The following is a 24,624-nucleotide window of genomic DNA, read 5'->3' as shown; positions in this document are numbered from 1 at the left end:
AATGCATAAATGAAATAATATTAGAAATGATATTAAGTTGGAAGTATTTCATTTACTTTGGAGCAAATGTAGGTGTTTTTACTGATGTTGTATCTGTTGATTTGGGAATGAGGGCAGTTTAATTAACTTTTCAAGCTGTATTTAAAGATTTGTAAAGGAAAAAAGTAGCATGTTAACCCAACTATTATACGTTTTTTGGCAATAACATTTTGCGTACTTTCCAAACTATCCAAACATGCAGAACCTTCTTATATTTACATTATAAAACAGCTAAAGTTTGTCTGATAACTGCAGTATGTGGCAACAGCTGTGGAAGGATTGGTCAGTAACATTTTAAAGTTGGGTTTAGAGAAGGATCAATGGATTATCGTTTAAAAGCTGACTTAGTGTCTCATTCATTAAGTCATTCCAAATCATTACAAATATTCACCAGCGTATCATTTAAGATGCTGCACATTTGTGAATTCATCTGTAGATAACTTTACTCCTGTTTTCTCTCAATGTCTAAATCATGTTTTGGCTATTGTGCATCAATTTCCCTGGAAGTTGCATGCAATAATGAGTGTTTTTGTTTTGTGTTTGTGTGTGTGTGTCTGTGTGTTTTGTGTGTATTTCACTGTCACCCCCCCGCACTGTATGGTATTAATGTAAATGCCAACAGCCTGCGCTCCTTCAGTTCGGATAGGTCCAACACACTCAACCGGAGCTCCTTCGCCCGTGACAGCATGATGATCGAAGAGATCCTGGCGCCAAACAAGGACACGGTACGCCCTCTTTCTCCTTGAGTTCTCAGATTCTGTGTTGCCCTTTTGCTGTCAGTTGAGTCTTTATATCATGTGGAAGTTCATAATTTGTGAATTTGAACAATTAAAAGCTCCTGGACCATAATGTTTTCTTCTCCATATAAGCTCAACAAACTTGACTCTAAACAAGATACTAATTTTCTTAAGAAAATACAATTTCTGTGCTAAGAAAAAGAGTGTAAGTGCCATGGTATTTTTAAAGTACCATGTTAAGGCCATGAAATGGTAATTGCCCAGTACCATTGTGTATAGCAAAACACCAAGATTACCATCTGATACCATCGTTGTGTTGCCATAGTTAATGTTACTTCAAAAATAGTACTTTTAGAAATGTTATACTTTAAAAGAATGCAAGCTGGATGTAATCTTTATGGACACTTAATTGCATGATATTTACAACTTAAGAGTGATTTTTTGGACTCCCTTAAGTAGGACGCAAGTACATCCTCATAATTACTTTTTTCATTTTTGAAATATGGTTAAAGTGTACTGCTGAATGTAATGACAAGCATTTATGGTGCACTAAAATAAACTTTAATGTAATTTGTATAGAAACTTGTATGTCATGTATTTAAATATATTTCTAATTACACATTTGTAATGATGAAGTTACAATTTTGTTCATTTAAAAAATGTAATATCAAATAAGACACTACAGTTAAAATTATAATTAAGTACTTTAAAGGTACATTTATTTTGATGTGTTGAATAACATATTAAAGCACATGTATGGCATGACAAAAGATTAAAACATAATGATTAAAAATGTACTTTAAAGTAAAACTTGACATTAAAGGGTCAGTTAACTCAAAATTGAAAATTCTGTCATTCACCCTTATAAGCCTGTAAGACTTTTGTTCATCTTCAAAACACAAATGAACATATTTTAAATTAAATCTGAGAGATTTCTGTCCCTCCATTGACAGTCTATGCAACTACCACTTTGTCGCTTCAAAAGGATCAGAAAGAGATTGTAAAACTAATTCATATGAGTCGAGCGGTTTAGTCCAAAATCATTCACTTTATATGATGAACAGATTGAATTTAGGCTTTTCAAAAATACACTTTTTAAGTTTTGAAGTACATGTCAAATGCACATTCAATAAAATTAAGTACATTAACCTTAACCTACATCAAACTATGTTATATTTTTTGAACTGATGAACATTTTAACAATGTAGATCCATATGTGATTTCTATTAAGTTTATTAAAGATTACATATAGTACATAAAGAACATAGCACCTCAAAGGCCAGAAATATACCCAAGTATATAAATATAGGATTGAGAGGTGTGCCAAAAAAAGAAAGATTTCATTTTATACGTAGTCAGGGAAATGTTCTTCAAATAATTTTGTCTGCCACTGTTGATCAGTGCATTTGGACTGATTCAGAATCTGTCTCTTCTCTTCAAATGCTTCAGGGGGTCTGTAGAAACATACCCAACCTTGTTGACTCTCATTATAAGGTATAAAATGCATTGAGGAATTCTGCATTGTTTCTTATTCCACAAACCAATGCAGGCAAACATGAGCTTTGCTCCGCAAGATGCATTTGTTGTTGTTCTTTTATGTTCTGCTCTTCAGGCCAGATTCTTCCTGGGTTCTCATCCCTTTCTATATCAGTTGTATTTTTATAGCTTAGCTTCTCACATAGTTTTGGCTGTTTTGATCTTGCAACTAGGATTTTCTTCCATTATCTTCTACCTCTTTTAAATAATTCTCCTGCATGTTGTTTTATGATTGTCATTGTCATCATAAACCACAAGATGAGGTGATAATGTGCGGTTGAGTTGTTAATTGTAGAGAGCAGAGCCTCAGTCAAGAGTATTGTGAAAGCCAAGGTTCACCACAGAACTGCAGTGAATGGAAATATGAGTAGTTTGTTCAGTTCTGAACAAGCTTGTTTTGTGTTTCAGCACCTGGCTTTAGCAAAAGATTACAACACAGAGTCAATGAGACGCTATAGCTGGACACCGGACACTCTGGACAACGTGAACCTGGTCTCCAGCCCCGTCCATTCAGGGTAAGGCCAGCATCACCATTACTATTCTTACACTTAGGGTTAGTTATATGAACAATCCATTAGTATTGAACTTCTGTGTGAATGATACCTCATTTATGAGTATAAAAAAGTATGCTGTTACTTCGAGTATTGGTGGATGAGAAACCAAAAAATTCTACACATATTCTCAGAAGAAAAACATACAAAAGCTGTCACTGGGCCGGTACCCTTTCAAAAGGTACATCTTTGTAACTTATTTTTGCCTATAGCCCAAAATATACTTCAGCTGTCCGAATTCCGAGAAGATGCGTGCACTGTCCGTGTGATGTAATTTTCGTCAGGAGGGTCCACTTTTATATGCCCTTCCCTCGCTAACTCCCCTCTGTCTCATTCACTCGGATGTACGTCATTGCTTATGATATGAGTGCCCACTGCTGGTGGTAACCTTGAAATGGGTTGAAATGGAAAATGGAAAGCTCTCGATCACTTGTGGGTAAATTAAGCGCAAGTGTTGCAAGTTGCTGTTGTAACATCACAATCTCATGTTGCATCATGGTCTATGGATCTGCTTGAAATGTCCATATGAGTGTACTCGCTCCCTCTGTCAAAATCGAAGGGTTGAGGGTCTGTCCATATAATCCCTTGTCCACTTGACAAACCCTAAACACACTTCAAAATGGCGGCAGGTATTCCCCCAAGGGGAAGTTCATGAGTGTATGTCTCAAAGTGGAGTTAAACGCAGCCCCATAGACTGTAAAAAAAGATGGACAACGCAATGGCGCGTCCTTCCATAGAGTATCTCATGGATGACGTGTTTTTGTAGGCAAAACCCGGAAGTGTGTTAGCATTTTAGGATTTCCGGTTCCATCGCTCTAAAGTCTATGGATTTTTTGAATGAGTTTTTGCTAAATCGCCTGAAATAAGGTCTGTGGTTAACAAAGCCTCTAAATATTGTCACGTTTTGATCTATGACATAAAACACACCCGCTAGTTATAACTAGTTATAACTACTTATAACGTTATAACCCGCTAGTGATTTTTTTTTAAACCTTTATTGTGTCTTAAAAACGGCGGTTGCTAACAAAGTCCTAAAACGGACTACTTCCTTTGGCGGGAACTTTAGACGTCATCATGACAAACAGGACATTTGGACAGCATTTCTCACAAAAAAGTGGAAAAGTATTCATACACAGCATAGATCATAATCAGCGAGCATATTTTTAAATAAAGTTGTTTTTAAATACAGTTTGAGGAAGCTTGGTGGTGACGACGTTGATCTGCGACCAAGGTGTGCTGTAGTCCGTTTATAGCCTACTGTTAGCTTTTTATATCTGACCACTTTATTTAGGCTTCAAAATGTATAAATGTTGTGTTAACTTGTAAAGATTATCTTAATAGACAAAACGTGTAAGTGTCATAACCCTTTGTTAAACACAGAGCTTATTTTTTGCGATTTTCTAAAAGTCTATGGGAAAAATGCATAAGCTTTCAATCGGGGGAACTCGTGTGCTGCTAACTTCCGGGTTGGCCTACGCACAGCCCCTGTCTGTGCGGACGGTTCGCGTACAATAGCACATGGGCAAGGTGGATGTTGAGACAAAAAAGTCCACTAGGTAGCAATACACACAGTTGTGATGTAGGCCTACTGTGCATTAATCAAAGAAAAGTGCGGAAAGAGCGATACAAAGCAGCATATCCTTCTCCAGCATTTTTGTTTTGGTTGTTGTTGTAAATGGTGGATCCAGTACTTTTCTTTTTCCGTCCTTCTGAGCGAATGTCCTGTAAATGACAGTGCTGCCCTCTGATGCCTGGTAGAGAATAAAAAAGCAATTGTACTGCGCATGTGTCGAACTCATCCATCCATGCTCATCCAGGGTTGGGTACACTTTGAAACCTGTGTGGAAACGATAAATGAAGTATACACATGCCTTGAACATATTAGTACCTGCCCCAGGGACAGCTTTTTGTGTGTACTTACTTCGAATGAGGGATCCATTTCTAGGGACCAGAATATGACAGAGAATTGGACCGGTAAACAACTACCTAGACACCACCCAGCACACCCTAGAAAACTACCCATACTACTTGATGTTGAGATTTAAATGGGCAAGCAGCGCTCAAATGATCTCATTATTGTTTATTCTTTAATGACCTCAATATTCCCAGATACCTTCCTGATCTTCCATGTATTATATATTAATGGAGACTTCAATAAAGGAATGTTTTAGTGTTTGTGCTAATATTGAAGCTCTTATGATTTTTTTGCCCTGTTCCATATTTTCACTTGTTTCTTTGCAGCGTTTCTCCCTCACTCTTTCAGTACGACAACAGGTGACAGTTGATCATGTGATCACAGTTTTTCTTCCCTGTGTTTGTAATTGCTGTTCTCAACTCAACTTCTTGGTTCTAAAAATAGGTTTCATTTGCATTTGGAAAAAATATAATTTATTATTATTTCTTAAGATTTGGATGAACCATGACCAGGACATATTCTTGACAGGTTTTGTAGGATACATCCAGCCTACAAGCCTATGTAGATTGTATAACTATTGGCACCAATGGTCTCTATGATCTACTATCTCTAACACAGCTTAGGCTGATATCAGAACTTTTACTATTTGATAAAATCTTCATAAGCCAAATGATCCTTAAGACTCACTGTACTTGTGTACATTTAATTAATTTTTCTTGTAATCTATACTATGATGTTAAATGATTTCATTCAGTGATTTTTGTGATTTCAGTATAGAAACAACTGGCTAGAGACAGATCTTAATAATATAGATTGTGACACCTTAACAGTTTGGTTGAATTCTGATCTTTTACAGTAAACTAATTGTAACTGTCTTTGTTACTACAATGTTTAAATATCCTACCAACATTCTCTACCTCACTAACTTTTCACCAGGTGCATGGAATGATCACAGATCACTTCCTCGTCTATGATCTTCTCTCTGAAATTTGTTTGCGTGTGTGTGTTTTTATCACAGCATGGAACAACTCAACTCTGCTGAGTCTCTCTTTATCGTTTCTTATCGGATCGTTTCCTCCTGCAGGTTTTTGGTGAGCTTCATGGTGGACGCTCGCGGCGGTTCCATGCGAGGAAGTCGCCACAATGGCATGCGCATCATCATCCCGCCCCGCAAGTGCACCGCGCCAACACGTATCACATGCCGTCTGGTCAAAAGACACAAGCTGGCATCCCTGCCACCTATGGTGGAGGGAGAAGGGCTGGCGAGCAGGCTGGTGGAGGTGGGCCCCGCAGGGGCTCAGTTTCTGGGGTAGGTTTCACCTTCCTGCTCATTTTACTCCAGCTTTTCCTTATCATTTCCATGGAAACCATCTTCTGTGTTTGGTAGTGCGTGTCGGTGAAGTGTTTCAGCAGTGACACAGAGCGGCTTTGCCCACCATTGTTGTCATGCCAAAGCCCTGGTTCTTGACACTGATTCAGGGATGTACCTTGACTTTACCCTTTCCTTTACTCTATTTCCAACAATGACATCATGCAGGTCGTCAAATTTTTCTGGTAAATATCTTGAGGACTGCTGAAAGAGCTCCACCATTTTAGTAATAAGTGTTTAAAAAAGATACACGTTGGCTCTGTGCCAGAACCTTGTGAGCTGCCTACATTGATGGCATGTTAGGGCAAGACACCACAGGAGAATAAAGGAAAATTTGTAAATAATGTATATCACCATACTTCCCATACTTAAAACTGTTTTATACGTTTGAGTTTTCTGAAATGTTATTTTTAAATATGCAAATGTGGTTTCATTTTGTTGACATGTTAGAGTTAATCGTTTTGAGTATCTCTTTTTATCATTCCATAAATCAGACAATACTTTCAACAGCCAGGAAAAATAAATCACTATATGTTTAGAAACAAAATGTTATATAAGCCAGGTGAATGAACAGCACTCTGTAAAAACCTTCAGAATGTAGATGCTGCTGAAGTTGAGATTTCTGGCTCAGAGCATGAGAAAAAATCATTTTGAGAAAACAAAGGGGTTCTTGATTATGATTTCACTTTTTTAACTTTAGTTAGTGTGTAATGTTGCTGTTTGAGCATAAACAACATCTGCAAAGTTATGACGCTCAAAGTTCAATGCAAAGGGAGATTTTTTATTTATTTTTTACAGAAATCGCTTTTTAAGGACTACAACAAACAGCTGGTAGGGACTACAACAAGCTTCTTCCCGGGTTGGTGATATCACAAACCCCAAAAATTTACATAAACCCTGCCCCCGGGAACACGCAACAAAGGGGGCGAGTTATTGTTGAGTAACCGAAGTGCGAGCTGTTAAAGCTCCACCCTTTTCTGGAAAGCAGCGGGGAGCAGCAACTCATTTGCATTTAAAGGGACACACACAAAAAGGGTTTTTTTTTCCTGTAGCGTCTTACCTTAAGGTGTCATAGGCATGTTCCAGATGCAACGTGACTTTGCTGCCTTTTTAAATTTCTACTTTTTGGCCAAAATACGTTGTTCTTTATGAAAAATGCAGTCCTGTAATACACTGTGAGATGGCAGACAAAGCTAGATTCATTCAGTATTGAAAGAATCGCTAAAAACAGTCTAATCTAATTGAAATGTACTATTTTAACCAGTATTAGTGTGTTTATGTATTTGTGTTTATTGGAGTAAAACACTGTTAGCCTTGAAGCAGGCTAACGGCAAACTCTGCTGAAATCAACTCTTAGTCAAGTCTCCTATGTGCTATTTGTATGAGTTGTTGCCTATGAGTGTTCCAACTAATTCATTTATTTAATTTTGGATGCATAGTAGATGTAAGAAAGCTCACTAGGTTTTGGAACAAGCCGCTGTACTTGGAACAGAGTGAGCCATAGCTCACCAAGACATTACAACACTTGGGCTAGCATCCCATCCTGCAGGAATGACAAGTTGTTCCTCCTTTTTGTTCCTCTAAATGCTGCATGGATATAATTCAGTAAACTCCATCTACCTCGAAACCTCCCCCCTCTTAGCGAGGGTGAGAGCTACATTAGCCGAATCCTGCAGCTCGGGCCACGGGGAACAAAATTTTCTGGGTAGGAGTTTGTTCTTAGTGAAGTCACAGCACTTCATGTTGATTTCAACTACTACTTTTGACGCCACAGCTGATGTTTCCTTTGTTTCCTCCTTTACGTTCATCTACACCTTTTCCTTTTAGCTTTCAGTGAATGTACACATCGCTGAAAGTGACTCATACTGGCTGTTTGGGCTGGTTATGCAGTGCTTGGTGAGCATGAGTGTCTGCAGTCATGGCTGCTGCCTTAGCCCTGTGTTTTTATGCTAAGAGAGAGAGTTTCATTTGACCTTTTAGTTTTTAGAGAAGGTATCAGTGTTTTTTTTAAGGGTAAGGTCATTTGGATTACACCATTGAGTGTCTGGTTTGCCCAGTTTAACTCACAGTTCTAGTAGGTCTGAGTCTAGGGCCATCAGGCATGAAATTTTCCATGGTACCTTCTCTGTCTACACATTAAATGTTTTCTTCCATGATTCCATGTTTGTCTGATGTTACCGTTTTCATCCATTGTGTAACATGAGCTATTTAATTTCCCATGTACTGGACAGAACAGGTTGCTTTTAATTTGTAAGTTTTATTGACATATTCTTTATTAATAAGTTGCAAGAAATGCCCATCTTGAAACAAGCAAAACACACACTTAAATAGGAAATATAGGAAGAGTTGCTATATCCACCAATGGGATATGCAAAAATAACTAGCATAAATATATAGCCACAAATAATACTAAATGATCTTAAACCTAAATGGAAATATTTTAAAAGTAACTGAATTTTAAACAATTACAGTGAAGACAGCAACTAAAATAATGATCATTTGCATCTTGAAAGTGTAAAACAACATACAGACTAACCTTAGAATGAGAAGTAAATTCTTAAAAATGAAGAAATGAACAGCATTTACACTTTTGCTCCTTGATTGTTCTTTGTACTTATAATCTAGGAACAATTAACTTACATTTACTCATTTGACCTGAGTGCATTCAGGGTATACATTCTGTCAGAATATGTTTCCTGGGAATTTAAACCCTTGCCATGACCTCATCATTATTAGCACCATGTTCTACCATTTGAGCCATTTGACTTTGGCAAATTGTATATTACTAGATATAATGTTTGAAATAGGACCACAAAAGTTATTGGTTTCAGAATTTCTAAAGCTGCACTAAGATTGCTTAATATGTGATAATTTTATAAGCATTTCCGATCTCTGATTTCCGATTTTTTTTTTTTTTTTTCCTAATTTTGTTTAGGTGTTTTGCTTGTTTCAAAAGGGCTAATATTTTGCATTGTAATAAAATGTAACCTATTTTTACAAATTTCCTTTATAAAACCTTGATCAATCAAGCCAAGAACATCTATTTTGATGTTACCTCACCATAACTGTCACAGCATATTCACGTTGAAGATTTATAAAAAAAAAAAAAAAAAAAAAAAAAATTGAATTTATCTTGTTAGATATTTTACTGAAAATATTTGTGCAGTGCATTTTTACTTTGCATCTTACTTGGTGTTTGGAATATTTAATTTCAAAGCATGAAGCAGTGACGCTTGGTAAAAAAAAAAACAACAAAAAAAACCATACTAAACTAAAACATTTATAAAATCATTTCTGCATCTGTCCCCTTGAGTTCATAATGGAAACCAATGGTCATTACCTGTATTAATATCAGATGCATTTGCCAAGTGCCCCTCTTTTGCACTAATGTTTCACGAATGTATACCATTGCCATTTACTAAAGTCATCATCAGCATTTGTGTATCTCACTCTCTCACGTTTAGTTCCATTGATAAAGGCCTGCGATGTGTTTTCACAGCCCTGTGATTGTGGAGATTCCTCATTTTGGGTCCATGAGAGGGAAAGAACGAGAGCTCATTATGCTTAGAAGCGAAAACGGTGAGACCTGGAAGGAGCATCATTATGACTGCAAAACTGAAGACCTCAATGAGCTCCTCAATGGCATGGATGAAGGTAAAATGGTTATTAATAAAAAACTGCACTGTTATTGACCATGCCAGTCCACATGATGAGTTTCAGCCTTTAGTGAGCGTTAATTAGTGATCGACTGAAGTTTTTCAGTGAATATGGTATAGATGGCAATATCTAGAAAGTAAGATGGCCAATGGCTGATATAACAGGGCAGTTGTGGCATAATGGTTAGAGAGTCAGACTGGTAACCCAAAGGCTGCGGGTTTGATTCTCAGTACTGGCAGGAAATTACTGAGGTGCCCTTGAGCAAGGCATCTAACCCCCAATCGCTCCCCGGGCACCACAGCAAAATGGCTGCCCACTGCTCCGAGTGTGTGTGTGTGTGTGTTCACTATTCACTATTCCTAATGTGTGTGCACTAACTTGGATGGGTTAAATGCAGAGGACAATTTCTGAGTATGGACCTTCACATATTTCACTTTATATAAAGCCAAAATATCTCATACACATAGTACACATACTACACATAGTGATAACATATAAAGTACACAAACATGCTGAAATGAAATGAACATTTATGTTACACAATCATTACAACCATATAGCAGCACATTTAACACCAGGCAAACACCACTCACAATCTATTTGCTTCTGTAAAATGTATACGCTTCCTGAAATTAAACTCACATAATACTGGTATACTCCATAGAGCTGGACAGCTCAGCTGATCTGGAGAAGAAGCGCATCTGCCGGATCATCACAAAGGACTTCCCACAATACTTTGCAGTGGTATCGCGGATCAAACAAGAGAGTAATCAGATGGGTCCAGAGGGAGGCGTTCTATCCAGCATGACAGTACCTCTGGTCCAGGCCTCCTTTCCTGAGGGTGCACTCACCAAGAAGATCAGAGTTGGACTGCAGGTAGATCACGGTCCAAATGAGTCCATATTTCAATTTTTTGTGTGTAATTATTTAACAATATTAAAATACTTTCTCCTATCTCAGCTTATATAGAGAGACTATACACTCTTTAAAATAAAGGTTCTTTACTGGCATCTATAGGGGCTTTTGCACCAGAGGAACCTTTTCATATTTCCTAGAACTAATGGCGGAAGTTCGCACGGCAGGAACTGGGAATGAATTTAGTTCTAGGAACGCCTTTTGAGGGTACCACATCCACACAAAGCCAGAACTTTCCTTATCCAATCTTTTTTTCCTTGTCTCAAGAAATATCTGCGTACACAAGAAACCACTGAAACCGACTCAAAACGATGTAGTATACATGCCAGATCTGTATGTGGTGCTGTAATTCTGCCACAGAGATACTAAAAACGGAGAATAAGACTTGGAGCATGTGCATAAACCTTGCGCGCTGTATACAAACTTTAGTAAAGCTTACAAATAAAGCTTTATTTTAGTGAAGCTAATAGGCTCAATAGCTTCTGCGGCATGAACACAAGCATGTAGTCTGCTGTTGTTGTTGCGCTGTATTGTGACGTCTTACTAGGGTCGTGGGGTGATGACATAATCGTTTCACAAAATATACGGATTGGCTGTACACACAAAAACACATGGTTGTCGTTTTCAGATTTATCCACTCTGGGACCCAGTTTCAGGCTCCCAAAATGCTGGATCCGACTGGACGAAATGCCTATACAGTATGATAACATTTTTTTGCGTATACGGCTAAACGCGTGTTGTCGGGCTCTAAATTAGCTCCTACTTCAGTAGGAGCTCCTACTTCTAACCCAGCACAATAGGAACTACCAATGATGCAAGTGTATGTTGATTGGTTGAATGCATGCCATGAGAATCAGCAGCCGCCATTTTTAAAAATCTGTGTAAACACACAGTTTATTCCACGAAAAAACTCCAAGACGGAAAACAGCGATAGATGAACCGACGCCAAAGTCCAGATGCTCCTTAACTTTTACACCGGCATCGTAAATTTTACGACAGCGTTGCTGTCTGCTGGCTTACATCACTTCAGAGTTCCTACTTGCGGTGTGAATTCAGCCTAGGGAAACATTTAGTTCTCGGTGAACCGCCCTGGTGGCTAGTTCTTATAACTACCTGGTGCGAAAGCCCCTTATGGTTCAGTGAAGAACTTTTAACATGCATTGGACCTTTCCATTCCACAGAAGGTTCCATTTTACAAAGTAGTTGAAAAAGATTATTTTGATTTTTTTCAAATGTTCTTCACACTAAAAAATTCTGTTCACTGAAACTATGGTATTGCTGCCAAAACCCTGTTTCACTTAAATGTTATTGCTTTCTCAACAGGCCCAGCCTGTTCCAGATGAAGTTGTGAAGAAGTTTATAGGTAATCGTGCCACCTTCAGCCCAATAGTGACAGTGGAGCCTCGCAGGAGGAAGTTCCATAAGCCCATTACCATGACCATACCTGTGCCTCCAGTCTCTGGAGAGGGTGTGGTGAATGGCTACAAAGGAGACACCACACCAAGCCTTCGCTTGCTGTGCAGTATAACTGGTAGGATTGATTTATAGCCATCAATAACAATGCAAAATGAAATATTGAATTGTTTTCAACATGTATCAAACTACACTATTAATTAGTTGTGTTAGCAATGTTCATAAATAGGCTCTATTTCTATTGTCTTCCTTTGTCACGTGTCTCCTAGCAAAGAGACACGTGTTTCTGCATGAGTTTGTTGTGTTTGGAGCAACTTGAAAGTCTGATAGTGTATGATAACTAATCTGTTTTAATCTGTAACTATTTACAAAGTTAGCAAGTGTATGATGAAATCTGTTCAGATTTTAAAAGTCATGGAGTGTATTCCAGCCTGAACTCATAACTTCTCTATTATAGTATTCGTCTCATTGAGGAGGCACATTTTAGACGGGCAACAATACTTTAAAGCCTTAAAAATCCATTTAATAAAGCATCTTGTGACAGGTGGCACATCGCCGGCTCAGTGGGAGGACATCACTGGCACTACACCTCTCACCTTTATCAATGACTGTGTGTCCTTCACCACAAATGTGTCTGCCAGGTACAAGAACATTATGAGCTTCTCTCTCATAAAATCCTCTTACCTGTTTTGATCTGTTTTCAATACCTCTGATCTAATTCTAAAGAATATACAGTAAAAGGTGCATTATTTGTGGTCCAATTTGTGTCCAGGTTTTGGCTTGCAGACTGCCATCAGATCCCAGAGACTGTAGGTTTGGCCACCCAGCTCTACAGGGAGCTCATCTGTGTGCCCTACATGGCCAAGTTTGTAGTGTTTGCTAAAATGAATGACCCTGTGGAGTCCAACCTGCGGTGCTTTTGTATGACGGACGATAAAGTGGACAAAACTCTAGAGCAACAGGAGAACTTTGAGGAGGTGGCCAGAAGCAAAGACATTGAGGTACATTATCTGTTTTCTTGTTGTTGTTGTTTTTCTTTTGTGTTGCTATTATCACAAGATTTTGATGTACTGTATGAACCTTCCATGCTAATCATTGCTATTTATGATATTTATTTATCATTATGATTTTTGCATAGTGTAGTCTTTTTAAGAGAGTTGTGTCTAACAGTTTAATAAAATGTTGTGGTTGCACTGACATGGCTGGCTATTTTAAAGGTACTGGAAGGGAAGCCCATCTACGTGGACTGCTACGGCAATTTGGCCCCTCTGACCAAAGCTGGACAGCAGCTGGTTTTTAACTTCTATGCTTTCAAAGAAAATAGACTCCCATTCTGTGTAAAGGTAGTTCATTTTTCTCTCACGATTTCTATCTGCTCTAGGATTTTGACATTATTTTCATGACAGTTAAGCACATCGCTAATGTTTCCTGCCTGCCACAATTTCTTTTATTAAAATCAGCATAAATTATAATCAGTACATCAAATTGCACCATGAAAGTAATTTATTATTATATATATTATTATATATATAATTTTGTCATTTAATCATATCATGAATGTGCTTCATTAGCTATGTTTCTATCCACAAATTTTTATGCGAATTTTGGGGTATCGCATAAAAAACCCTGAATGGAAATGCGCAGAAATGCAGATAAAAAAAACGTATGCGCTCAATTGAAACAGATTTGGTAAGAGACCCCTCGGGTCTTACTCACCCTGCTCTGTGCGGGCCTCGAACCTGGGACTCCGGCGTGGGAGGCGGGCATGCTAACAAGGAGGCTAAAGACTGCAGTCTCTAGTGTGCCTCTTGAGGCCAGGGAAGTGAAGTTTACCTGCACAGCTCTCACTAGCTGGCCTCCATTACACATGCACATAAACTGTGATGGAAACACATTTACCAAATAATTTACTGGATGCACAGCAAAAAAACTCAACAGATCAGATGACTGGGTAACCAAAATCTGGACTAACCATTCCTAGTTTAATTCGCAACTTTGGATAGAAAGTAGCTATAGCTATGATAATGACACAATTTCATTAGCCAATTTATACAAAATATATTAATATTATATATAATAATTTATTTAAATTGATTTTTTAAATATATAGAAATATATTAAATAATTGTTTTGCTTACATTTTTGGGTTGAAAATAAAATGTTCATAAAGTAATGGGAAATATAATGCCGCTGTTTGCTGTGACTTTTCACTTTAGCTTATTTTGTATTTTCCAGCTAAAACTTACTTATTTTAATCCGATGGGCTGTTCTATCATCCTCTACGTGCTATAATCCAGCAAATTCTGGGCAAGTCAGACTTAAAGACTAATTCATTAGCAGTAAAGTTTGTTTGTCCTCTGCAGGTCAGAGACAGCAGCCAAGAGCCATGTGGCCGCTTGTCCTTCCTTAGAGAGCCCAAAACTTCCAAGGGTATCGCTCAGACGGCTATCTGTAATTTAAACATTACACTGCCTGGACTCAAGAAGGTAAGGCTGAACTATAATCATCTGCGTCATATCATGCCATCTTCATACTCAGGAAAGATAGAGCAGTGTTCCTAGTCATTGAGGGTTAAACTTGGCTCAAACTGCCTGAGTGTGTCTTTTATCTGTTTCAAGCTTCTTTCCAGTTGTTGTTGTTGTTGTTGTTGTGGCTGACCCAAATCACAATTTTGATTTGGATCCTGCTTTGGCTGAAGGTGCACAAGCTTGTGCTTATTTCAACAGCTTCTGTGGTTGTAGCCCTGTGCTTTTTTTTTTTTTTTTTTTTTACCCCTTTATGTTTCTTCACTGTGGCTTTGCAGTTACTTTTACTTGGTATGCTCTCAATCGCCTTTTTTTCACATCCTGATGTTTCTTTCCCCGTGCTCTTCATTACGTTATACCCTCTGTTTCTGCAATGCATCTTGGGAACCAAAAGGATGTGGATTCAGATCCTGAGGAAGAGGTAATAGTGCTGTCCCCTCATTTCCATGTGGTGTGCTAGTTGCTTTAGCTCTGGGTTATTTGCTTGTATAAGAAGGCTTTAACATGAGTACACATACAGTCCACATACTGCATGCTGCTGCAACTTTCTGCAAGTTGATTTTTACTCATCCATGCACCAAGTATAAGATTGTTGCTTAGAAAGTCAAGACATAATTGGATCGCATATCAAAGCAGTCAAATTTGATTAAAAGAGAAAAAATATGTTTATATTCTACAACAAAGTGCTGGTCATCGTCGCCCATAATCTTATTGACCTAGTTGATCGTAGTTATTCTTTTTGTTTCATGACCTTAAGTATTAATCAAAGGAAATCAATGTAGCTTTGATTTCCTTTGAAGCTAATAGAAACAATTGAATCCAACTCAATTTAAGTACAGAAATATAAATTAAAAGTATAAAAACTGACCAAATCAGTGCATAGAACTTAGTTATAGTCTTTTTTTTTTCAAAAGTAAAGAACAATAAAAGAGTTAGCTGAACTTTAAACAGGGTTGAAAATGGGAGAACTGATAGGATTCTTGTTGTTGTTGTTGCAGACTGAAAAGCCAGAACGACGTCATACCTTTGCATCTATAGCCTTACGTAAGCGCTACAGCTATCTGACTGAGCCTGGAACGAGTGAGTGTGATGTTTTCACTAATATATGAACTTATTTTAAGAACCAAATTCTTGGGAGTGATTAAAGCTAACATGTGACTTACTGTGACCATCTATGATATTGATTGACAAAAGCATAAATGTTTTATCTGCACATTCTTACCATACATGAACAGTCCACATGCTTGTTTCTTATTTGTTTGTTTTTAAGTTTAGTTTGCATGTAAATTTTGGTATTTCAGTTGGTGTGCCGTGCCTGCCCTGTGCTTGTGATATATTGTTTACTCTATTTGTTCATTTTTTACCCCACTAGCAAGAATAATATTTTGTAACATTCATTACATTTTACTTTGAGTGACTTATTAATGCAAACTGTATGCAGTATGGCATCAAAGTAAAAATCATTTCCTTTTTTAATTCCTGTTTACAACCAGTCTTGCTCCTTTTGGCTTTGTGATTGTGCAGAATAATTTTATGCATTTTTGACGGAAATGCATGAGAACTCACAGGTAGATTTTCTCGGGTTCTTTCACAATTTGCACTGAATTGCCTGTCACTAAGGTTACTCAGATCTGCATGATGTGCGCGATATTATGAACTTTAAATTGTAGTCATTGTTAGCCTGCGTTTGCCATAATGTTTTGCTATAGCATAGGAGCAAGGATGCTTTTTGTTTTGGAGCCTTCTGTTTTTGTCAAAATACACAAATTGGGGAAGGATTTTTTTTTTTTTTTTTTTTTTTTTTTTAAACAAAACAGATAAAAGGCACTGTAGCAAATGAGGGTAGTCAGTCGTAGGAGAATTTAGCACATCAAAAGTCAAAAGTGAAATTGTTTTACTCTGGTCCTGTGCATTTGTCTTGCCATTTTACGTTTTGTAGTTCATTATTTATGCCATCCTTCTGTGTGTGCGCTTTGTTGGCTTTCAGTTTTGTTTTGTGAACCCTTTGTGGGCCATGAATCTCTGTGGATCATCTTTATTTTGGCTACATCCTCACCTTCAGTTCCATTTCACGTCATAAAACTGCTGTTCTACCTCCTTATAAGACGATCGCCACTGACCAATTTTTTCCTTCTGGTCTCTCTGTTTTTCCACCATTTTTTGTTGATTTATGTTGGATTTTCATTTGTCTGTTTAAAGAAACAGTTGAACGAAGTACAACAAGAACACTGCCTGCTGGTTACGCTCACAAACCTGTCTTTTCAACAAGATCTTACCAGGCATGGTCGACTGCTCCTATTACCGTCCCTGGGCAAACAAAATGTGGACTGGGTTCCCTCTCCAGTTCACCTTCCAACACGCCATCTGCTTCGCCACTAAAGTCTGTGTGGTCCATTTCCTCTGCTTCTCCAATCAAGTCCACCCTAGGAATGTCCAACACTTCTCCTGCAAAATCAGTTAACGATGTAGCATCACCCATTAGAACATACAGATCTATGTCATCTCCCATAAAGACTGTGGTTCAACAACCCCAAAACCAAGTTCCAATTTCCTCCAGTCTTCTGTCTTCACCGGGTAAAACTGGTACAGATCCTGTGTCCATTAAGGGGCTTGCTGCTTCATTGTCCTCAAGAGCTAACTTGATTTCTTCACCTGGATCCATGCTAGACAGAACTTTCACCACAGTGACCCAATCTGATTCTATAAAGTCGACCACAAATACATACACGTCTTTATCCTTTAAATCCGCCCTGGCCCCCACAAGTATAGCAATGTCCTCTCCTATTCGAAACATAGCAAGCTTGTCCTCTATTAAAACCACCACAGATGCAGCTAGGGGGACAATTATTTCATCGCTTTCTTCATCAACTAAGCCTACAATAGCCAGTACTGAAACAGTTCTTTTAAACGGATCCATTTCACCGATTAAGTACCCCTCGTCATCCACTGCATCTTCCCGTCTGTATTCAGGAGGAGCTTACAGCTTACAAGAAAGGATACAAGCCACAACGCAAGCAGCTACGGCCAGTGTAGGTGCAGCCTTCAGTGAGGCTGAGAAAACATTTAACGCTGGCTCGATGTCAAACTATAGTGCGTTAAAATCTGTATCTTCACCTTTAAGATCAAACTTATCAAGTTCTGTTTACGATTCTCTTAGATCACCAGCCACCACCACCACGTCAATATCCATTTCCATGTCTGTTCCAGTATTCTCTGTAGTCAATGTGCTCCCTGAACCCCAGGGGAAGAAACTCCCAGACAAAATAACAGTCACACCTCAGACACACACTCCAGCACAGTCCTCTACATCACGAATGCAACCCTCAAAACCCTCACTTTTCATTTCCCCAACAGTCCTCAAAGCAGCTGCTGCACCTACATTGACATCCAGTCAAGAGATTCTTAAGGATGTGGCAGATATGAAGGAAGATCTGATAAGAATGACTGCAATCTTACAAACAGACTCCTCAGCTGCAGCCAAGAGCTTCCACTCGCATGTTTCTAAAGAGTCCAAGATGGAGGATGAAGAGCCTTTCAGTTTGGTTGAGAAGGTTAAAGAGGACCTCGTCAAAGTTAGTGAAATTCTAACAAAAGATGTCCTGAGTGAGGCTAAAAGCTCAAGTAAAGAGCGGGCCTCAGAAGATGAATGGGAAGAGTTCTCTGAAGATGAAATTGAGGAGGCACGGCAGAGTGCCCTTCGATCCCTGCCAACATTTGAACCAGCCCTTCCTGTTGGGCCGCAGTCAGTGCCAGACAAAGATCTCAATTTAGCTAAAGTAGTTGATTACTTAATGAATGATCTTGGTGCTAGTTCCCTCTCAAAAATAGCTGATGTAAAGAGCAGATATGATGAAATAAAGAAGGAAGGGGAGGAAAAACAGAAGCGCACCATGAAACCAGAGCACAAGCTCAAAATGCCTCCAACAGGTATGCGGACCTCTCCCTCAGAAAAAGACTTAAGTAAATTAGCCGATTCCTATAGTGGCACGGATGCTATCCTGGAATCTCCAGATGACTTTTCCCATGAACAAGATAAGAGTCCCCTTTCAGATAGTGGTTTTGAAACCAGAAGTGAAAAGACCCCATCAGCTCCTCAAAGTGCAGAGAGCACAGGGCCCAAACCCCCCTTCACAGATGTGCCTATTCCCCCTGTCATAACAGAAACCAGAACTGAGGTTGTTCACGTTATCAGGAGCTATGAACATCCGGAGGAGGTCTGTGAGCCACTAATGGATGAGGCAGCAGCTTTGAAGCCTCCGGTTGAGCCTGAGCCAACAGTTAGCACAATCAAAGATAAGGTAAAGGCCTTGCAGATGAAAGTCAACTCTGAGGAGCTGGCATGCGTCAAAGAAGAAACTCATATTACCACTACAACTCGAATGGTCTACCACAAACCTCAACTGAAAGATGCTGGCTCTGACAGGATTGAAGAAACAATGTCAGTCCGAGACATAATGAAAGCTTTTCAGTCTGGAAGAGATCCTTCCAAAGAATTAGCAGGTTTATTTGAGCACAAAGCTGGCCAAGACACCATTAAAGGAGATGAATTGTCCCCAAGGTTCCTTGAAAAAGACAAAAAGCCCAAAGTTGAGAGAATTATTGAGGTGCACATAGAAAAGGGCAACACAACTGACCCAACTGAGGTTATAATCAGAGAGACTAAAAAACATCCAGAGTTTATATGCAAGGGTGACCGAGGTCTCAAGGAGCTTGTTGAAAGGGTTGATGGTGATTATGAGGTTCTTCAAGACGAGGAGGAACTTACTGCTGAGGAATCACTGCCATTCTTTTTAGACACATCCAGAGTCAATACACCTGTCTCCCAAGAGGAAGAGAGTCGCCCCAGTTCAGCTCAGCTCATAGCCGATGAGTCATATAAAGCTTTAAAGCTTCTAAGCCAGCACTCCATTGAGTATCATGATGATGAGTTGTCTGATTTGAGAGGGGAGTCGTACAGGTTTGCTGAGAAAATGTTGCTCTCAGAAAAATTAGACGTGTCACATTCTGATACTGAGGACTCATTGGCAGACCAGTCACATAGCATAGCCACTGAGGTACAAGGGGCAGAAGGCATATATGGAGAAAAAGTAGCTGGCCCCAGGAAGGAGTCCAAATTAAGGTCAGCAAGGGATGCATCAGACAAATCAGGTAAATATCCCCCACAAGATGAGCAATATGACAAAGTTACAGTATTACATTACACCACAGAACCTGGTAGCCCTAAACATGCAGTCTGGATGAGATTCACCCAAGACAAGCAGGACAGGAATAGAGAAAAACTCATTTATGAAGATAGAGTAGATCGGACCATTAAAGAAGCAGAGGAGAAACTGAGTGAGGTCTCACAGTTTTTTAGAGACAAAACTGAAAAGTTAAACGATGAGCTCCAGTCCCCTGAGAAAAAGAAACCAACGAGACTTGCACGGGATACACGGTCAGGGCCAAGCTCAATGTGTAGCAGCCCTGAGAAAAAACAAAAGAGTGCAGCTGAGGAATGGGATAAAGGCAGGCAAAAGATGTTTGGCAGTACAAATGAAAGAAAAAGTGCAAGTCTGCCAAACAGTCCTGAGAGACATATACTGTCAGAGTTCAGTGAGGATAAGCCAAAACAGCAGAAAGGCCCTCAGCAGGCAAAGACAGGTGACGCAGGCCCCCCAGTCCCAGTTAAGACATCTAAAGTGAGTTCTGTTCGACAAAAGTTTGAAACAGAACCACAGAAACAGGATAAGAATGTGCCTGTGACACAATCAAAACAACCAGTTAAAAAACTGCCAGAAAGTAAATTACCAGTATATCAGTTTTTCACTGGTTCAAAACCTTCAAAGGCTGATTCCACGGATGAAGGACAGTTACCTTCTAGACAGCTATCAGAAACTGATAAAAGTAAAGTTGCCCCTCAGAGTAGTAAAGCTCAAGGTCCTCACAGTAGCAGTGGTACTGCTGTCTCAAAGCAATCAGGTGAAAAATGTACCCCATCAGATACTGTTGTAAAAAGAGTCTCACTTTTTGAGATGAATAAGGACCAAGAGTTCGATAAAACTCAAGAGAGCTCTACTAAAGTGCAATCTCATGTCTTGAAAGATGGATACATTGCAGATAGGGATAGTGCAATTAACGATATTAAAGAACAGCAGTATTTAAAAAGTGACATTAAAACTGAGACTGTTAAAACAGCTTCCTTGTCTAAGGATGATATCGATAGGAATGACTTCCAGATAAAGACCCTTAAGAAGAAGACAGAATCTCATATTCCTGTGAGAACACCATCTGGTTCCTCAGACAATAATCAGTCAAAGAATGTGAACCAAGACACATTTAGTAAATTATCTGAAAAGAGCCCATCACATATACCTACACTGACCAAACCAAGGGTTCAGGGCCGTTCAGAGATTCAGAGAGAGGAAGCTGCAACAAAGAAGTCTGATGAAGTCTCTGTTGAAGGTAGAACAACAAGTGGTCCAAGTGACTCTTGTTCAGTTGAAAAAATAGCCACAGTTACAACAAGAGAAAGTTTCAAAGGGTTAAAAACTTTACCAGTCTACATAAGTGTTCAAGTGGGGAAACAGGCTGACAAAGACATGGGAGGAGGAACAAATGGAACATTCAAAAAGATAGCTAGTTCAGAAAGTCGAACAATTTATGCAGTTAAACAGAAACAGCCCACGTCTCCTCAAGGCAGTCCAGATGATGACACCTTAGAACAGTTCTCTTTTATCGATAGCTCTGGCAAAAGTCCTATGACTCCAGAAACACCAAGCTCAGAAGAGGTCAGCTATGATCTTACCTCGAGAACCCCTGATCCATTTATTGCATTTATGCCAGGTATTGCAAGCCCAATAGCTGAGGTTTCAGAGGAGTCAGAAGATAGTGAAGGAAAAGCTATTTCTTTGAAAGAATCTGGACCAGAAAAAGAAGAAACCAATGGGAAACATGAAGCTAGCCATGAGACAAAAGACAAAAGAGTTGCATATATAGAGTTTCCTCCTCCACCACCCTTGGATTCTGATTCGTCACAGCCTGAGAAAAAAGGGTCCACTCCTTCCTCAGAGGCTGAGACTGAAATGATGGAAGTAAATCTCCAAGAGGAGCATGATAAGCATCTTCTTGCCGAGCCCATAATAAGAGTCCAGCCTCCATCTCCTGTGCCCCCAGGAGCTAATGAAAGCGATTCAAGTGAGGAGGAATCAGTCTTTAAACCCATTCCAATAAAGAAATATACCTTTAAGATTGATGAGGACAAAGATTTGAAGAAAAGCCAATCAAAAAACCATGACAAGAATGGGAATGATAAAGAACCAGGGGAAAATGGTAATGGAAAAGCAGAAGATTATGATTATGAACAAAATGGCAATGATCAGTCCATCACAGATTGCTCAATAGCGACAACTGCAGAGTTCTCTCATGACACTGATGCCACTGAGATTGACTCTCTGGATGGATATGAACTTCAGGATGAGGATGACGGCTTAAGTGATCCTATTGCCAAACCATTTGGATTTCCCAATGAGAACAGAAAAGATATTTGGGCATCAGATAATATGTCTAGACCAAGTGATCGTTGCCAAAGTAAACTTGAAGTAATTCAAGAAGAATCACCAGCTGAGGACTGTAATAAGACCAAAGCTAAGTCTGATCCCTCAAACAAAAAGAATGGAAAGGACAATGAAAAGGATGGAAAACAATCTGATCAAGGATTGTCAGACACTTACTTTAGTTACAAGCTAGATGAGGAGTTTAATACTCCTTTTAAAACTGTTGCAACAAAAGGCTTTGATCCTTGGTCAAGCAAAGGAGGAGAAGATGAAGTAGTGGACGCTAGAATTAAAGATGATGAGCCCAAGCCGTTTGGGCTAGCAGTAGATGACAAGTCTACAGCAACAACCCCTGACACAACTCCTGCAAGAACCCCAACTGATGAAAGCACACCAACTAGCGAGCCTAACCCTTTCCCCTTCCACGAAGGGAAGATGTTTGAGATGACCCGCAGTGGTGCGATTGACATGAGCAAGCGGGATTTTGTTGAAGAGAGGCTGCAATTTTTTCAGATTGGTGAGCATACATTTGGAGGGAGAATAGGGGATGGGGTGAGAACACCAAATGTAGTCACCTCAAATCCACAGATAGTTGAGAGAGCACAAGTTAAGATGGAGGACAACACTGTTATATCATACAATATCATTCAGATATGCAATGACCACTCTGACACATCTCATGACATGGAGCCTCCCCCCTATTCGGAAGTCAGTTCTTTATGTTCTTCTTTTAAGATAGGACTCAAATCTTCCAATGTTGAGAGGAGAGATTTTGTTTGTTTAGACTGGGATAGTTCTCAAGGTCAAACATCAGAGACTGCACATCAAATAGGATCAGAAACCTGTAGAACAAGCAAGTACAATCAAAGGACAGACTCATCAAGGGCAGAGTCGCAAGCATACCTCCAGACAACTTGCAACAATTCCAGAAATTGCAGTAATAACACTAATCTTGAGGCCTTAAATGCTAGAACACATTGCTCGCTACAAAGCAGTGTACAAACCGAACAGCTGTCAATGTCTGAGCCTTGCTCAGTTCAAGTAATAAGCCAATATAAGGATTCAGTCAGAAAGGACACTGGCACTTTCAGAGATGGTAGTATAGAGAATAATGACTTAATCTCCCAGTGCAAAGACATTAAAAGAAAGCCACCAAAGTCTAGGTTGCCAGTGAGAGTACCTCATGCACCACTGGGTTGTAAAAACGATCTAACATCTTTGAGACCAATTCAAAAGATTAGACAGGTAGCCAGGAATCGATTAGATCCATTCCCAAATGTGAAGCCTAAATCTAAGATCCCAATGGTGAAGGTAAAAAATGTTAGTTCCTCACCAGCGGGGAAATGTAGGACTACAACAATGGCCAAACAGAAAGTTAAAATACAGCCAACCAAAGCAATAACCACCAACAAAAGATCAAAAACCGGTCCAGTCAGCAGATCAGGCAGTAAATGTGGTCAGGAGACTTTACATGAGTTTGGCAAAAGTTCTAGTAGTCATTCGATACCTAGTAGTGCAGTAAAGCTTGTGGACTGCCTTTCCAGTGAAGAGAAAAAGATGCAGGCATATGATAAGGATGAAGAAAGCAGCACATCAAGGAACACATCTTTGTCAGAAGCATCGCAGCCCTCCAGTACATCCAGGTCTGCTAGAGACGTGAGATCACAGGTTGAGCAGTCCGGCAGAGACAGGAGGAGGAGGAGTAGGAGGACTGATGGAGGTGAAGGCAGTCAGGGTGCTGGGCCTCAAGTGGCCCCCGGCGTGGAGATCGAGCCTAGTTTGTAAAACTTTCCACTTGTATGATCTTAGTTGCATGAACCGTTGTGATTGCCTGTGGTGTGACCTGACTGTAGATGTCATCTCTGTCATTTGTCATTTTCTCTCTCTTTGTGTTGTGTACTGGTCTCTAAACCTGTTTTCAGATCTCTTTCTATGGATAAGTCAGTTTTACTGTAGCATGCCAGTGTTAGTGGGTTGCTGGCCATTTGTATTGGTTTGTAGTTCTTATAAAGTGCTAAGGAAGCCTGTAGATCTCGTGAGCCCACGCAGACACACAGTCCTAGCACATCAATGAAGATGCCGCATGTTGAGTTTCATTTGATACTGTGAATTCACATCTGAACCTCTGCTCTAGCTGTAGAGACATTAGAATTGTGTCTTCTTTATTTGTGATTTATTTGTTCCTGGTAAGATTATACTGTCAGAAGGTTTAAACATTTCCTGTTAGATTGGTAGGATGCATTCTTCACAAATCTAACATCTAAAAACCACTGACAAATTAATTGACTATATCAAACTATCTTGTAGCTCTTTTCTGATCAATGTCCCCCAACCTATAATTTGGATATGGCCAAAATTTGCCAAAATCTCCCTTAAGGCTTTTAATTCTCTTTGCTTGATCAGAATAGGGTATGCTTTATTACTTTTCTAACATC

At 39.3% G+C, this 24,624-nt stretch overlaps 2 protein-coding genes across 33 annotated transcripts in view; both read left to right on the top strand.

Moving 5' to 3' along the window:
- LOC137008250 (ankyrin-3-like) overlaps positions 1 to 24,624 on the top strand; it is a 206,718-nt gene that overhangs the window by 169,200 nt on the left and 12,894 nt on the right. For 19 of the 32 annotated variants that reach the window (XR_010892786.1, XR_010892787.1, XR_010892785.1 and 16 more), the window contains 13 exons: positions 662 to 764; positions 2,721 to 2,827; positions 5,105 to 5,137; positions 5,863 to 6,087; positions 9,647 to 9,801; positions 10,469 to 10,680; positions 12,043 to 12,250; positions 12,677 to 12,773; positions 12,905 to 13,133; positions 13,350 to 13,475; positions 14,496 to 14,618; positions 15,052 to 15,078; positions 15,656 to 15,737. Coding sequence is in view for 29 of the 32 variants with exons in the window: in XM_067370184.1 (XP_067226285.1) it covers positions 662 to 764; positions 2,721 to 2,827; positions 5,105 to 5,137; positions 5,863 to 6,087; positions 9,647 to 9,801; positions 10,469 to 10,680; positions 12,043 to 12,250; positions 12,677 to 12,773; positions 12,905 to 13,133; positions 13,350 to 13,475; positions 14,496 to 14,618; positions 15,052 to 15,078; positions 15,656 to 15,737 (1,727 nt within the window). In the remaining 3 variants the exon portion in view is untranslated. The remainder of the gene's footprint in view (positions 1 to 661; positions 765 to 2,720; positions 2,828 to 5,104; positions 5,138 to 5,862; positions 6,088 to 9,646; positions 9,802 to 10,468; positions 10,681 to 12,042; positions 12,251 to 12,676; positions 12,774 to 12,904; positions 13,134 to 13,349; positions 13,476 to 14,495; positions 14,619 to 15,051; positions 15,079 to 15,655; positions 15,738 to 24,624) is intronic. The other 13 variants (XM_067370209.1, XM_067370189.1, XM_067370208.1 and 10 more) reach the window with 8 other exon arrangements.
- Positions 16,976 to 24,618, top strand: LOC137008249 (ankyrin-3-like). Its single transcript, XM_067370178.1, has one exon. The coding sequence runs from the start codon at positions 17,087 to 17,089 to the stop codon at positions 23,972 to 23,974; it is 6,888 nt and encodes a 2,295-aa protein (XP_067226279.1). The 5' UTR covers positions 16,976 to 17,086; the 3' UTR covers positions 23,975 to 24,618.

This window comes from Chanodichthys erythropterus, chromosome 19, assembly GCF_024489055.1.
Source record: "Chanodichthys erythropterus isolate Z2021 chromosome 19, ASM2448905v1, whole genome shotgun sequence".
NCBI lineage: Eukaryota > Metazoa > Chordata > Actinopteri > Cypriniformes > Xenocyprididae > Chanodichthys > Chanodichthys erythropterus.
This window is presented reverse-complemented; position numbering and strand designations above follow the sequence as displayed.

Bases quoted from the DNA above. Each gene is read 5' to 3' on its own strand.
- LOC137008249 (XM_067370178.1), top strand. From the start codon at position 17,087: ATGTCCAACACTTCTCCTGCAAAATCAGTTAACGATGTAGCATCACCC.